Below are 16,941 nucleotides of genomic sequence, written 5' to 3'. Positions count from 1 at the left end.
CTAGGGGGAACTGTCATCCCGCTGGAGGGGAACATCTTGTGGGTGATGAGGAGCTTGGGGAAGGACTTTAAGGACTTCAGCCTCTCCAATCCTCTCTGCAAGAGAAGGCTCGCGTCAGAAGTGCACACAGAACATTGTATAACACACTTATACAAAGGGACTCGGGCAGGGGCATCACAAGGGGGGAGAAAAGTGGGACTGGGTTACTAGGGCCCAAGGTGGAGAGGCCTTAAAGTTATACCATGTAACTTTTTTTATAAAACAAATCTTAAAATTGTCCTAACTGTTAAATCGCTAAAGTTTTAGAACCCCCACTCCGTTATTTTCAGCTTCTGAAGCCTTCTCTTTATATGTTTTCTACTTAGCTGTGACAGGGGCGGGATTTCCCGGCAAAATTACGTCATCACACTACCGGCCAATCACAGCGAGGGTTATAAACTGCCGGCCAATCACAGCGCATCTTGAAGTGGGGTCGCCATATTTGTAGTCGCCCGTGTGTCTATACTCAAAAGGTAATCTCGCCTACCAGGCAGGGTGAAATAGTCCGTTTCTCCGGAATGCCTGAACGCACAGGAACCAGGGACCCCTCTAAAGATAGCTCTCGGCGAGGTGGAGGCAGACGCGGGGGTGTGAAGGTACGAAAAACGTCCGAAAGACGCGGACGCGACCGCGGTTTGCTAACTGTGGTGGTGTGTGGTAGTTGAGCATCTTACACAGTATAGCTTTAATTATTTTATACTTTAGCTATTGAAAAATAGCAGATGTACTGTACAAGCTCACAGCGCGGCGCCGAGTGCTCGTAGATCTGCTATTTTTGAAAAGTCATGAAAATATATGTATTTTTTAAGAGAACATTTGACATAGAAACAGTTTTTTTTTTTCAAAAAATCTCACAAGGATTTGAAATATTCAAAGAATTTTCATGTTTTTTTCAAAAATAGCAGATCTACAAGCTCGCAGAGAACTTGTATATCTGCAATTTTTCAATAGTTACAAAATAATGCGTAATAATGCGTTCCCAGTCTAAATGGGTTAAACCCCCTCCCCCTATGAAGAACATTCATGGGGGGCCCACAGTGAATCCTTGTACCCAGGGCCCAGAATTTGGTGCGACACCCCTGGACTCAGGATCGGTTCTGGTAACAACTCTTCCTATCATTTGTATCCCTACTTAAAACCTATAAAAATCGAGCCAGTCTTCTTTAACAGTATATGCCCGTACACTACTGAAGATACATTGATTGTTCATGTGCATAGACTGGGCTCAGAGAACCAATAAACATAAATAAACCAGGGGTCTTCAACAGGGGGTCTGGGACCGCTAAGGAGGGGGGGGGGGGGGGGGGGGGGCGCCAAATCTTTGTTTGATAGTTGTTGTTTTTTTTGTTTTGTTTTTTTACATTAACCACTAGAATCCCTATTCTGAGGGGAACATTAGCCGAAAATAGCAGATCTACAAGCTTGTAGACTGTCTATTTTCTGCAAAGAGGTCTGGTGAAACGTAAATAAAGAGCAAACCAGTTCCATGTTTAATGCATACTGAGGTGGTGCAAGTGAATTTCCCTCATAATCAATAAATGCCTATTTATCCATCTATGTCCTGTCTTTTTCTTTCCGTCTTCATAGTAAAGAATTACATATAATAGCCCACATTGACAACCCATAAGGCATGCACTACTGACAGTCAAGGGGGAAAACATGAATCAATACAGTAAATGTCCTTTCACTGATTTGTTTGCCTCACCCAGAAAAGCAACGTTAAAAAAGGTCCTTTTCAAAGGGCATTGATCCCTGTCAGAGCAAGACTGTTTCATCTGAGTGCCTTTATGTTGTTAAACAAACGTGAGAGGACATAAGTGTGTGGAATAGAAGGACAAAGAACAAATAAAGATGACCTAACTTGTGCTTCTCAAAGTGGGGTCCAGGGCAGGGGTGTCGCACCAAATTCTGGGCCCTGGGTACAAGGATTCACTGCAGGCCCCCATGAATGTTCTTCATAGGGGGAGGGGGTTTAACCCATTTAGACTGGGAACGCATCATCACGCATTATTTTGTGCTTTAACTGTTGAAAAATAGCAGATATACTGTACAATCTCAAAGCGTGGCACCAAGTGCCGTGCTGCGATATTCAGTTCCAGGTACCTCCAGAAGCAAAATTTGAGTTACAAATGTCCGCTTAAAAAAGACATATACCTATTCAAAGATTTGCACACATTTTCACGACTTTTCAAAAGTAGCAGATATACAATCTCACAGCGCGGCACTCGGTGCTGCACTGTGAGCTTGCATATCTGCTATTTTTCAATAGCTAAAGTATAAAATAATTAAGGTCCCTCCACCTTGGGCCCTAGTAACTCACTTTTACCCGCCCCTGGTCCAGGGACCTTCAGATTCCTTGCGGGGGTTCTAAATGGACCCTTACAGGTCGGTAACTTTGAGAGTGTATAAATGGAACCAAATGGATATATAAGGGTAAATTTGTTTCCATGTATAAACTCTCAGAGTTCTGGGAGTCCTTGGAATTAGAAAGTTTGAGAACCACTGCATTAGAGAGTTGAAAGAAAACAGAGAGTCTTTGATGTCCAATAGCACCACCTGCCTGGGCTTCATTAGAGACTAATGAGCATGCATCAAAGCCCAATGTACCTGAATGAAATAACTTGGGTGAAATAAACAAAACTAAAGTTAATTCATGTGCAACAAGCATTAGAGAATTTCAGTACCTGGTTTGTCTTCGCAGGAAGACTTGTGCGTTCTGCCAGAGCTGTAATAAAGTAAGCAAAGCGGGTGAGAGAATGTTAGAGAGGCAGGAGTGAAACTTCTAAAAGGGCCTTTGGGGTGAATATTTACCTTCCTGAAGGATCCCTGAGGAAGTTTTGTGACCGAAACGTTGCATAACCAGTAAGACTCCCTAATCGGGAGATAAGCGACCGTGGCCAAAAGTTTGTTTTACCAATTATCAAGACATACGGGCAGTTGACCGTTTGCCATGGTTACTCATTGAAGTTGAATCTCCATATATGGAGATAACCTACGCATCACACTAAATCTGACCTCACCAGCCCATATTTGGGCATGAGCAACTTATGTCTCCATATATGGAGATATGATGACATCACACAGTCCTCAGCCGATGATGTGGCGTGATGTCATACAATACACAAACGAGCCCTACAGTATGGGGCTGTTAAGTATGACATCATTTTGTAGGCAGAGGAGAATTTCTGCCCCCAGTTTCCGTGAATCCTTTTACTATTTTTACTATTTACACATTTTTCTTCTCTTTGTTGTTGAAAGGAAAGTGTTAGAATTATACTTTAGTCGTTATTTTTGTCTCGGATCTGTTGAAATAGCGAGGGACAGAAAATGCTCTGGGGGCAGAGTTCTCCTCTGCCTACAAAATGATGTCACAGCTTAAAAGCCCCATAAAGGGGCAATTCTTGCCAGGAAAGAAGCATTTCTTCGACTCAGACCTTATCGCCAGGGTTGGCTTATAGCAGCTGTCGGTAGGACCATATATGGATTCTGTTAGTGTGGATCTCCTAACAGGGCATCATCTGGGATACCATCCCTTTTATGCCCATATATGGAGATCCCTAACAGAATCCCTTTCATGCCCATATATGGAGATCCCTAACAGAATCCCTTTTATGCCCATATATGGAGATCCCTAACAGCATCCCTTTTATGCCCATATATGGAGATCACTAACAGTTAACAGAATCCCTTTTATGCCCATATATGGAGATCCCTAACAGAATCCCTTTTATGCCCATATATGGAGATCCCTAACAGAATCCCTTTTATGCCCATATATGGAGATCCCTAACAGAATCCCTTTTATGCCCATATATGGAGATCCCTAACAGAGAATCCCTTTTATGCCCATATATGGAGATCCCTAACAGAATCCCTTGTATGCCCATATATGGAGATCCCTAACAGAATCCCTTTTATGCCCATATATGGAGATCCCTAACAGAATCCCTTTTATGCCCATATATTATGGAGAAATCCCTGCTCTGAGTATCTGACATCAGTGTGATGTCACCTGTTTATGCCCATATATGGAGATCCCTGCTCTGCGTATCTGGTTGCTATGGTAAACAGTTGGTTGCTAGGGTAAAAAAAACATGGTTGCTATGGTAAACAGTTGGTTGCTAGGGTAAACAGTTGGTTGCTAGGGTAAAACCATGGTTGCTAAGGTGGTTGCTAACGTACACTAACAAACCAGCAACAACAGACTGTTGCCACAGCAACGTACACAAAGGTTTGTGTACACATGTGGTGTGATGTCATACTGATGCGGAGATATGAGCAGGGCAAAGGTGTGACGTGTGACGTGTGACGTGTGACGGACGGACGGACGGCCGGTGGAGGTTTTCATAGTAAACTGCTCCCTAACGGTCGCAATAACAAATGTGTTCTTTTTGTGAGTGTAGATATGGTGTGCGGGTCATTATGTACATTCTGTGCATTTTTTTGAATTGTTATTATTTCAAAACGTTAAAAAAAGAGGGGAAAAATCCCCAAGATTTTCATGAATAAAATAAAATGTACAGATGTTTTTAAGTTAATTTCATTAAAGAAAAATCAAAAGAAATCCCTAAATTAGAAAACAAATGATTAAGAATTAGGCCTAGTGAAAACAGCCGATCGACAAACTCACAACGCGGTGCAAAGCAACGCGTTGTGTGCTCGCAGATTTGCTGTTTTCACTAAGTTTGGGGCCTGGGCAAACGTCTAATTTCTCTTTTTGGTCTCGAGCTGAAAAGTTTTAGGAACCACTGCTCTACTACTCTCTGACCTTGTGCTCTGTGCTTTCCTCCATGGCCGCTGACCACACGCAGGACCCCGCGCCAGCAGAGATGACGTGCACGGATGGAACGCTTGAAGATCCCCAAAGTCCTGCTCGTGGCCTGAGGCCTTGATGTCCTCCACAGCCTGCTGGATCATCCCCATCACCAGCTCTTTCTCTACGGAGGAGGAGTACGCCGTGGAAGGAGAATTCATCTCGTGAAGGTTGCTACTGTATAATTCAGTCTGTTTATGTAAGCATGGTACGTTGTATGCCATGTGACATGTAGCATGGCTTATTATGGCAGTGGTTCTCAACCTGTGGGTCAAATGTGTGTGTGTGTGTGTGTGTGTGTGTGTGTGTGTGTGTGTGTGTACAGTATGTGCCTGTCTGTCTGTCTGTCTGTCTGTCTGTCTGTCTATCTTTCTTGTAGTATTTTACCTCTTGGTCCTGAAAGTAGAAGCCAGCGCTGGACCAGAGACAAAGAATCTGTCTGCAGGATCTGACACAGCAGCTCCAGTACCTGACAGGGAAAACAGGGAAACCACATCAACTCTGTATCCTTGTTATCGGGTAGAAAGGCTTGTATGATGATGATGATGATGATGATGATGATGATGATGATGATAGACCCACATGAGGTCACAGGAGGTCAAATACTGATGACATGATATGGGAAAACACTTGGAAAACTTACGTCATCAGTATTTGATACCATGGAAAGACACACGGTCATAGACACAAAGCCACATATTGAAGCGGTTACGTGTCGTTCTATCGATCTGCGTGAGCTTGCAGATCTGCTATTTTCACTACTTTCGTGGAAGTAGGTGTCGCATTGAAGTAGGGATTTATGAAAAACATAAAAGGTTGAAATATGGAGACGGCTATGAGCCTTCTGCCCGACAGCGATGATATGCACGACACACAGGTAAATAGAGGGTATGCGCATGACATCATCATCATACCTGGAAGTTATGCGGGAACACCTAAAGTAAGTAGTAAAAAAAAACTACTTTCTGGCCTTGACAGCCCATACATCCAAACAGAAATGTCCTCGATTTGCCATTCACTTTACAGTATGTACTGTACTCTATTCCACACTGACTGCAGGAGGATCAGCAAGCCTCCATTAATACTTTATTTGTTTTTAAATCAATTGTTCTGTCCTTTAACCACATTTTGGACACCTGCAGCCATTGTTGAAGAATCTTTGAAAAGTTTCACATACCATCATGCTCAAAGCAGGCATGTCAGGCTGGGGCAATGTGGTGAAATACTTATCACAATATATAACGTACAAATACTGTAGTAGCAAACCTTTAAAACCCCATCTAAACCAGCCCTCAGACCTGTACCGATAGAATAAAAACACATACAGTACATAAACAAAATGAAAAGACAAAAACAAAGGGCGGAGGAGGAAATACTAAGGAGAAATATTATGGGGGTTACATTATCGCCTTGCATATTTTTCACGGCTGTAAGGCAAGGCTGTCAGATTGTATACAATGTCCTTATAGAATATCTTATGTCATCTTATTTGAAAGCATAATTATCCTCTTTGATCCACTTCAAAAGAATCTGTTGGCCATGGCGACTGATTCTCGATGCATCCAGAGGCCTCGATCTCGATGTATTCAAAAGACATCCATTACTTTGTTCAAAAGGGCCTCACATCACTTTAATTAACTCTGAAATTGATCAGTGTGTTTGGACTGGAGAGGTTGTTGGAGATTTCTTTTTGATATTCCATTTGGCTGACGTAATTCGAGAGATGCATTTTGATTTATTAAGAGACTTGACTTCATCTAGAAATGTTATTTCAACCCTGAATTAACATGGAAACATCAATTAGTTGAGTCAAAAATGGCAGTTCCGTGACCACGAGAGCAAAGGTCCGTTTCTCAATGGATTTGTCATCTGGGAGGGTTATTAAACAAATTTGGCCGGGGTGTCTTTTTTAAAATGGCGGGGAAAATGTAATTTTCAGTCTCATTCACTTACTATACACTACACTATAAAGGAAAAAATGACTCCCAAAATATCTGCTTTAAGTGGGATGTGAGGGGTCAAACTAGGGGTTTTTAATTATTCTGAATCCATTGCAAGCATTTGTTTTGCACGAAAAATATTCCTTGGGCAAGAAATGGACACACAAAACGATGGTTTAGTGATGAGTCATCAATTTTCACAGTCTTTTGGGGTCCGTTTTTAGCCCAAGGAATGTTTTTCATGCAAAACAAATGCTTGCAATGGATTCAGAATAATTAAAAACCCATAGTTTGACCTCTCACATCCCACTTAAAGCAGATTTTTTTGTTACGGTGTAGTGTATAGCAATTAAGTGAATGAGACTGAAAATTACCCTAGCTGTCAAACATTTTCCCCGCCATTTAAAAAAATACACCCCGGCCAGATTTGTTTAATAACCCACCTAGATGACAAATCCATTGAGAAACGGACCTTTGCTCTCCACGGTCACGGAACTGCCATTTTTGACCCAACTTTCACAAGGGACTGAAGAGGAAAGGGAGCCTAAGATCTTTTTGACAAAGATACCCAGAGACAATTCCATAACCTGAAACTTTCCACAACCCGTCAAGTTCTGTGTTGTCGTTTATGCTTCAACCAGAACCAGGGAGGGGGTGCGTGTTATTGTTCCGACACGCATTACTCCGACGGTGCGTTCGTCCGACCGTCCCCAATACTAACCCTATCTCTAACCCTAACCGCACGCGTAGCAACGTAGTCAGAGTAATGAGACATCGGACGGATGTGTGCCACTGCCCCCCCCCCCCCCAGGGAGTACTAAAAACAAGTGAAAAATAGCTGATTTCTCTGTAAAATGTTCACAGCGCGTTGCATTGTATCATTAGTCAGACTATTGTTCTTGTCCATTTTTATTCCACCTAGAGTAACCCTTTGTTCTGTAACCTTTTCTGTAACCCCAAAAGTCCATTGAGTTCAGTGGACGTTTTCTGTAACCTTTTCTGTAACCCCAAAACCCCATTGAGATCAATGTCTGCTTTTCTGATTGGACAATGACACAGGATTGGTCAAGCTTCACGTGACATCGCAATATGTAATATAAATGGTAAGCACAGCCAAGCCCCCAGAACGGCTTGTAAAATGTAAATATTGAAGCTACCAAAATACCAAAGCTGGAACTGCAGGCGGGGTGAAAAATACATGCACGAGCAAAAGAGCGCACCGCTGGGGTCTACCATGGGATTCAATGGACGTTGTTCGACGTTCGTGACGTAACAAAATTTGGCACATCCAGATGTGCCAAATTCCCCCACAATGCACCTGGATTCTGCTACTTCCGCATGCTTCAAAACGCCACTGAGCAACTTGCATTGAAATAAATAGCTGGGGCAAGGCTATCCGCTCTCTATTATATATATAATATAATATATATATATATATATAATAGTAATACTGTATATACTCTATGAGCACAGCGGATTCCTCGTGACTCGAGTCAGTGCAACTACTTGCAATTTCCCAGAATTACACCTTTCTAGTTTACCATGAGTTCCTGGTCGTAGAGGGGTTGTGGATAACACAGTATAATTTACCATGAGTTCCTGGTCGTAGAGGGGTTGTGGATAACCCAGGCGCTGAGAGTGAGATGGCCTCTGGTAAGCCTTGGTAGACGGAGGGAGGATTCGTCCAGTCTGAGTCGAGTACTGGGTCTTTCTCTGAGCACCAAGTCCTTCCTCGGGCTGCTCCTCCTGCAGGCAACATGCACAGAGGTACACACGTGTTACAATATTATGGCCTGAAGCGCATGCTATGGAATAATTCTTTGTTGAAAACAGAACTTCAATTCTACTGTGTGAAGGAGAAATATCTGGGGGTGAGATTTTGAGATGGTGGTTTTTCCTTGAAAAAGTTTGAGAACTACAGTACTGATATGGCCTCAGGTCAAGAAAACAACTTAAAAGTGGCCCTTTAATGGGTTGAGACGTACTCTAGGAACATGGACAAAGTTTGAATGTACTGGTGCTTCAGTGAAATAGAAGAAAAGAATAGATTTTTCTGTAAAATGTTCTGTAACCCCAAAGGTCCAGAGATTCTTGCCTACATACAGTAACTTACCGGTACACATTTTATGAATTTAAAACACTTACACATTTTCTGTCCTTCTTCGCTTGAGAAGACAGGCTGACTTTTGCAGCTAGTTCTTTCAGCTCGTCCTTCCAGGCTTCTGAGAGAAGAACTATCGAAAGAAAATGTGAAGAATAATTCAAATTCTTTTGCAGCTACAATAGTTCATTTAGAGGTTACTATTTCAGCTTGTCCTTCCAGGCATGTGACTGAGAGAAGGAGTATTGAATAAATGTGAAAAATAAGTAAAGTTTTTCAGTATTGTATTTGCCACTGGGACGTACGTATACCTGAAGTACCAACCTAAACTATACCTGATCTATACTCAGTAGTAGACATAGCCGAGTAATAGCCGATCTTGTATAGCTACTACGCTTGTTATTTTCAAATAAAAGAGTATATCTAAATCTATTGAACGAAGGAAATAAAGTTTAGTGGAGTAAGAAGTACAATCTTTGCAATATTGAAAATATGGGTCCTTGTGGGGGTTCCAGGGGGTCCCCAGCCAAATGTGTTAATACAGTATCACTTCACAATCATTTACACTTTGGCTATATAAAAAATAGCAGATATACAAGCTCACAGCGTGTCACTTTGTGCCACGCTGTGAGCTTGCACATCTGGCATTTTTTTACATTTTTGAAAAAGTATTGGAAAATTTGAATAATTATTATTTTAGAAAAAAAAAATTACACAAATCTTCTCTTCTGGGGGGTCTGTGGCACAAAACCAGGTGTGGACTGGGCATCTGGCATACCGGGTATATGCCCGGTGGGCTGACTATACAAGTGGGCCTGTGATTATGTATTCTTTTATTTTTTTGCCACCATGTTAGGATAGTTACAATAATGTTTGGGCGGGACTAAGTGGAGACGCCGGCCAATCCTTCAGTAGCACCGGCCCACAGATCAGAGAGACATCACATGATTGGCCCACTGGCTTGTCTATCATCTGAATACTGGCCTAGTAGCCCAATCACAGGCTACTATGTGGCCCAGGAGTTTCCCCTGAACATATAAGCCTAAAACGCGTTTTGGGTTTGTAGATTTTCTACAGTATGTCGGTTGGGTTTGCGCCAGTTGTGGTGGGCCAGTCTGGGCCAAGATGCCAGAGACAAATTTGTGTCCCAGTCCAGCCCTGCCCACAAATGGGTCCCGACCTTCTTATAACTCTATGGTCCAGACATTCGTCACAGGAGGGAGGGGAAGTGGGACTGAGTTACTAGGGCCCAAGGTGGAGGGGCCTTAATTATTTTATACTTTAGCTATTGAAAGATAGCAGATATTCAAGCTTGCAGCGCAACGAAGCTTGCAGCGCAACACTCGGTATGCTATTTTTCAATAGTTAAAGCACAAAATAATGCGTAATAATGTGTTCCCAGTCTAAATGGGTTAAACCCCTTCCACCTATGAAGAACATTCATGGGGGGCCCGCAGTGAATCCTTGTACCCCGGCCCAGAATGTGGTGCGACACCCCTGGTGGTACCGTACTGTACCTGCTCTGTCGTTACGGTCTCTTGCCAGTGGAAGAGCAGGAGGCGCGGCCGCGGCTGTGCTGAACACTTGGCTCCTGATGAGAGGATGAGGAAACAGGGCTGAGGTGACGCACCAGTCATCCTTCACCATGCACACCGGACTGCCATTGAGACCTGCAACACAATAAATTGGAGTTTTCAGATATTTAACCACTTGAACCGTCAATACATAATAAACTTGACCTTTCCGCTATGTACTTAGTGAAAGACGAGCACTAAGAGTTGAGACATTACATTTTTTATAACACAGTTCTATTGTGAAAATAGCTCACAACTGTGAGCATGTAGATCGTCTATTTTTTACAATTTGACCAATATTTAATTTGTCATTTCAGAGGTATTAAAAAGTCCTCAAATTGTCCACGTTAGAAATGTGCAGATACCCTTTAAATCTACACTTAAACTTGTTTACTATTGAGTGAGAAAACAATGTTGCACATTAAGTTAATCATCTGGGGACTACTGCACACACCCACGCTCTACCATGTGTTGTTGTTGTATCTCAGCTAGATCAGCAAGGTCGACAACTTCACAAAGTGGGCAACAACATACATAATATGTTGTTTGTGTAAGAAAATACAAAATTACCTATTTGGGTTGCATCCTAGAGGCTAATCTTTCCAGTGAAAAAATAACTACTAAGGTAATCAAAAAAATCAACCAACAAACTTGTTTCTTACAGCGGATGACCCCGCTGGTTGGGAAAAATACATTGAGGACTAACAGGAGCACTCAATGATCCCCACTTTGGGCTAAGTACGCCCAGGTCCCGAAGATGTGGGACCTCAGTTGCCTCCGGAGCCCGAGGGCTCTGGAGTTCAGGGGTGTTGGCAAGTAGTACACCCACGTCCCGAAGATGTGGGACCTCAGTTGCCTCCGGAGCCCGAGGGCTCTGGAGGTCAGTGGCATCGGCTAGTAGTACGCCCAGGTCCCGAAGATGTGGGACCTCAGTTGCCTCTGGAGCCCGGGGACTCTGGAGGTCAGAGGTGTCGGCAAGCAGTACACCCAGGTCCCGAAGATGTGGGATCTCAGTTCCCTTAGGAGCCCGAGGGCTCTGGAGGTCAGTGGCGTCGGCTAGTAGTAGCAGAGGCAAATATTGTGCTTTAACTCAACTAAAATTATTTGAAAACTTGAGTTACTAGTTACTTTGTTGATTTTGATTAGTATTACAAAACACACCTTAACCACTTCAAACCTATACATTGCTTGCGGCCATTTGAAAATAGCCCATCTACAATGCGTTGATGATTTGCATACAATTTGAAAACTTGTTAAATGGGACATTCTCTGCATATCGAGTACTTTCTACTTTTGTTACTTTAAGTACGTTTTGGTACCAGTACCAATAATAAAGTTTGAATTCCGGACTTTTGGGTAAAAACAACTAAAAAATGTTGCCAGCCTGATGCTGCGTCTGATTGGTCAGAAGTTAAATGTGATATATTTTCCACCCGATTCTGCCTGCAGCGAACACAATGAGTACGGTTTGTAAGAGCCTGCTAGCTGAGGAGGTTGGACGTATGCCTTCGCCTTGTACGGAACACGATGTGTTCATGGTCCTTAGGAGGATTAGAGTAATCCTCCTAAGGACCATGTGTTCATGAAGAATGTAGGAGGGTTAGGAAGAAAACATGTGAATATCCAGGTAATACTGCCAGATATTGATTTTTTTCACTGTGTAACAGGGAAAAAACAGCACACCACCAAGTGCCAACTCAGGTCCATTTTACTAAGTATAGAGGGTCTAAGTGGATTAGTTATCTGAGAGATGCTTCTGTTTTAGACTTGGTGGTGACTCTGCATTGTCTAATGTGCCATTAGCTTGTGCTGTTCCCCATATGTACTATCAAGGGACAGGGATCTCCATATATGGGCATAAAACGGACAAGGACGTAATTCATTTGCAAGTGTGATGCGAATGCCCATATATGGGCATGTTCTGACATCACATTGTCGACTCTATATGGGCATAAAATATATGGGCATAAAAGGGACATCAAGCCAGAGCTTGATCTATCTATTTCTCATGGTATACTGGTACCTTCGGTCGCAATGAAAGTGCCACGCTGTTCTCCTACAAGCCTACCTATACATGCATGACTCCCAAATCTGCTGAATGATCACACATGACAGCGTGTCTGGCCACTCTCCACTGGCTCCCTGTCTGTTTTACAATTAATTTTAAGATTTCATGGTTTGTTTTTCAAATCGTTAAATGGTTTGCCGTCTCATTACCTCCCCCATGTTTACACACACACACACACACACACACACACGCAGGACATTGTTATGACGATCATTAGACTCAGAGCAATAATCCTCCCTTCTCCCAGACTCCCTCCCCAGTCAGAGTTCAGAATTTTAATGAATGTTGAATTATGTGCAGGATGTAATTTGCTGTAAATTATGCGACTTCATTTAATTGACCACGTTTAAAACAATATTTGGTTTTAAAATACAAATCCTCTGTGTCGCACTTCTGCCAGTGTGCCAGCCCATCACCCTCCCCTGTGCCAAAGTTGGGACCCGTGCCTAAGGTTGTCTACGCCTGCTCTATGCCTTTATATTGCCTGTTGTTACGTCTTGTGTGTGTGTGTGTGCGTGCGTGTGTGCGTGCGTGCGTGCGTGCGTGTGTGTGTGCACACACGTGTGCGCGCGTGTGTGTGTGTGTTTTCTCTCCTCAGTTCCTGCTGCCCCCCCCCCCTCCTGTGAGAGAGCTGCAGAGTTGATTGAGCACAGCAGTGTTCAGTGCAGTGAACTCATCAGGACCGGAAGAGGAGAACAGAGAAAAGGATCGTAGAGACAGCTATTTGTGGGCGATACTTCTATTAATCTATTTGCAAAGAAAATGTGTTTATAGTATCTATGTTTGGCACAACCGAGTTTGATCTCAAATAGTAGTGTTTGTTGTGTGTGTGCATCGCATCGGTATTCGGTGAACTAGCTGTCTCTTTTCAAGGGATTGTGTTGTGTGTGTTTTATGAATACATTATTTATTTTGCAAATGTTGTCTTGAATCCAGTCCTTTCAACATGATAACGGACGAAGGTCATCGGCATCGACCCAATAAATAGATGGTCAGACAGACAGAAAAGTACAACCAAGTACATTCACATACATTCTTTTTGGTAGGATCCTATTTAAGCAATTTTATAAACTTTGCTTTATACAAAAAAAAAATATCTCCCTTTCAGAACATAACCGAGGACACAAAATGTAAATTTTGTTTTTGTTACAATTTGTGAGAGCTGTGAGGTTTAGAAATGAAAGCTATCCCTCTGGCTACTGTCACCAGTGCTCGGACTGGCTTTAATTTTTCTATGGCTCTAAGCTGATAAATATTGCCCGTCACAACAATACAGTCTTGTTTGTTATGATTCAAAGTAGTGTCCAAGATAACGGTCCCCTTTGAGTAAACAATGAACAGTTTCTAAAATAAATACAATATTTAAGGTGCTTTTAATTATTATTCTTTTAGTTATAGAGGGCAATTAATAACATAATGCTTTAAGGCGTATTAACCAAGGTCTCAAACCATGCTCACATTAAGTTGCTGCCCATTGTGGCCCAGTATTGCAAGTAAAACGATATCATTTTGTCAAAGTTGTATTATTGTTGTTACATTGTTGCATTGTAATGCATTTGAAAGTGAAAGTGAAGACTGATTTGAAAATAGTCCCTGTTATAAGCCTATATGATTATAGTAAATTTACCCCCATTGATTCTGAATGGGGACCCAAATGCATGGGCCTGGATGGGGACCCAAATAAAAGGCCCTGGATGGGGACCCAAATGCATTTGGGTGAGAATCAAATTTACTTAAATTTGATTCTGACCTGGGGGGTCAATGGGGGTCAATGGGGGTAGATTTACTATAATCAATTTTTTGTCTTAGGAATGCGACGAATACAAAAACATATTATTGAACTCAAGTCTCCATGGCATAATCAATAGAAAAAATGTTCCCAAAACTTCTACAGCTATAGAAAGAAGTGTGGTATAAGTGCGCCATTTCCTCCCATTTTTAGACACCTGACCTGAAATTTTCTGTTGTCTATTCCTGCCTCAGTCAAAAGTGTCATGTTTCAAATTCGCATAAAATAGTAAAGTTGGGATAGTTACTGAAACAAGATATAGCCCTGATTTTAGCAACCGTTCATTGGACAGGCAGTTAATTTCACAACCGAATTGAAGGTTTTGCAGTTCACTTAAGGGCATAGGGTCTATGCGTAGCATAATACTGAGGACTTTAGTGTGCATAGACTGATTAGGATTGTAGGGCGTGTTTGAAAGGTGAAACATTCACTGCAATCCTTGAATCCCAATCAGTCTATGCACTGTAAAATCTTCAGTATTAATGCAATGCAGGGAGTAAATGGTTGCACTCTCACACAGAGGCTTTTACTGTGGTCTTAAGGCGAGTCCCTATTGCCATGTAAGGTGACCCTTTGATTAGGCTCTCCTAGACTCTAGTAATAGTGAGCTACATGATTGAAACTTGACCATCCATCAGCAATAATTGTAAAATAACGTCACATAGCGGTTCTGGCTACTGGATCTTGGCAATCATGAGTCAGTCAAGGAGCAAAAAAAACATGAACATCTCAGCAGGCTTAATCACTCAAGACATCTTTTTCACTGAATGGTTTCCAAGATTGCTTCAGTCTGAATGGACAGGCGTAAGAAATGATTGTCTGAAGAATGAGAGGGGTTATTTCAGGCAATTCCCATTTAACAGACAATACTGCGTGACATTCAACAAGTCTCTTATATATTTTTTTCACTGCTAAACCCGCTAAACCCCTACTGTTTGGTCCTTGTGAAGGGTGTAGACAACCACGAGTCACCAGTCACTCCTTTTCACCTGACATGTGCAGAAGAACTAAGCTCTACTCTCTGCCTAGCTCTACTCTCCTAACACTGCTGCATCAGTACATCAGTGTGCCTATTGCCTACTGTATGTCCTAGGAATGCTTTTTACATTCCAAAATAACTTTTTTAGATTTTTGATTTTAACAAGCATTCTGATAAGCACACAACACCTCGCGGTGCGAGGCGTTGTGTGCTTGTAGATCGGCTATTTTCACTAGTTTCAATCATTGTTAAAATGATGAATACAAAACGGTTTTGGACATACAAGGTTTCCACCCGACAACAATGATATGTAAAGTGTCGTAAGACAAATTGTTTTGATTTGGCACTATAATAAAAATGTTATTGAAATTTAATTCATTGGCATAAGCGGTCAATAGAGGCATCGTGGAGGAATCAAACCCGTCTCTATGGTGGGCAGAAACCTGACCAGTGTGCCACCCATACACCCCCTATCACACAGCTATGACCGACTACTGGCAAAAAAAGGCCCTGGCAAATGGCAGTCATGATGAGTCAAGGAGTCAAAACAAAACTTGACATCTCTGCTGTCCCAATGGACAGACAAGGAGTGTCTAAAACAATACAGACAAACCAATGTCTGACCCTGAACAATGAGAGAAAGAGAGAGATAAAGAGAGGTCAATTGAAGCCATTGTCATTCAGCAGGCAATTATATTGCAGAACTTTATTCAACATGTCTCTTACAGTAAAAACAATAAGAAAGCCAGGTGCTCACCGGAGATTACAATAGTAAAAAAAAGGTTGTAAGTGGTGCTCTTGGATCAACGGGATCAATGCATAAAAAAGAGAAAGAGCCGATCCAGGCACTCAGGGTTAAAAGGAGGAATAAGCCTTTATTGCATTAAAAAGGCAAATGCCAATATGTTTCGAGATAAACGGTCATCATCAGGGCAAGGAACAAAAAATGTCTCTTACAGTATTTCATTTTGTACTCACTCACAGCGTCATTATTAATATTAACCCATTAAGACCTGAGGCCGATTGTATGTATGTCTTCTTAATCCTAACAGTTTTCTGAAAAATGTTAATCTTATTGGTGTTGCTCTAACTTTTTCATGTCAAGGACCCTAATAATTTATATAGAATGTAGCTATATATACTGTATATGCTTTCCCGGTTTTAACAGGTTCAATGCATGACCACAGGTCATCTTACCTTGGAAGTGTCTGACTCTGTGGGGATGAGGGTTGTGCCGAGAGAAGAAGGAGTGGTGGCTGAGGGCACCGAAGCGGGCACTGCTTCTGCTCATCATCCTGGTCATTTCACTGGTGAATGGCACTGGACTGCCATGGCTGGCCGTGGTGCCCTTCTCTCTGGTGGTCCTTTGAGAATCTGGGCCATGTGCCGACACTGTCCACATGTCAGGGCAGGAAAACAAGTGTCCAGAATTAATCTGAAAGGGTGAAACACGTTGTGAATAATGCAACCAGATGTCCCTTTTTGACTTTGTATCACAGAATGGCAATTTGGGATGGGAATGGAATGGAAAATCGACAAGTTTAGTAGCCTATAATCCTGTAGAATCAACAAGAAAAAGCAAGACGTCCGGGAAAGACAAGTACTAGATACTGGTACAAAGTTACTTTTTCAGTACAC

The 16,941-nt window shown here is 42.2% G+C and overlaps 1 protein-coding gene across 1 annotated transcript; it reads right to left on the bottom strand.

The window, feature by feature from the left end:
- On the bottom strand, nt 1–16,705 carry tbata (thymus, brain and testes associated; the record flags this gene model as incomplete). Its single annotated transcript, XM_080747281.1, has 8 exons — nt 1–95; nt 2,724–2,764; nt 4,808–4,976; nt 5,240–5,321; nt 8,383–8,538; nt 8,941–9,026; nt 10,411–10,563; nt 16,501–16,705. The coding sequence occupies 8 exons, from the start codon at nt 16,703–16,705 to the stop codon at nt 1–3; spliced, it is 987 nt and encodes a 328-aa protein (XP_080603407.1).
- Nucleotides 16,706–16,941: the final 236 nt, after the last annotated feature.

Source organism: Nannobrachium achirus (genome assembly GCF_963921795.1).
Source record: "Nannobrachium achirus genome assembly, chromosome: 18".
Lineage (NCBI taxonomy): Eukaryota > Metazoa > Chordata > Actinopteri > Myctophiformes > Myctophidae > Nannobrachium > Nannobrachium achirus.
The sequence above is the reverse complement of the archived record's forward strand: the minus strand, read 5'-3'. Positions and strand labels throughout refer to the sequence as shown.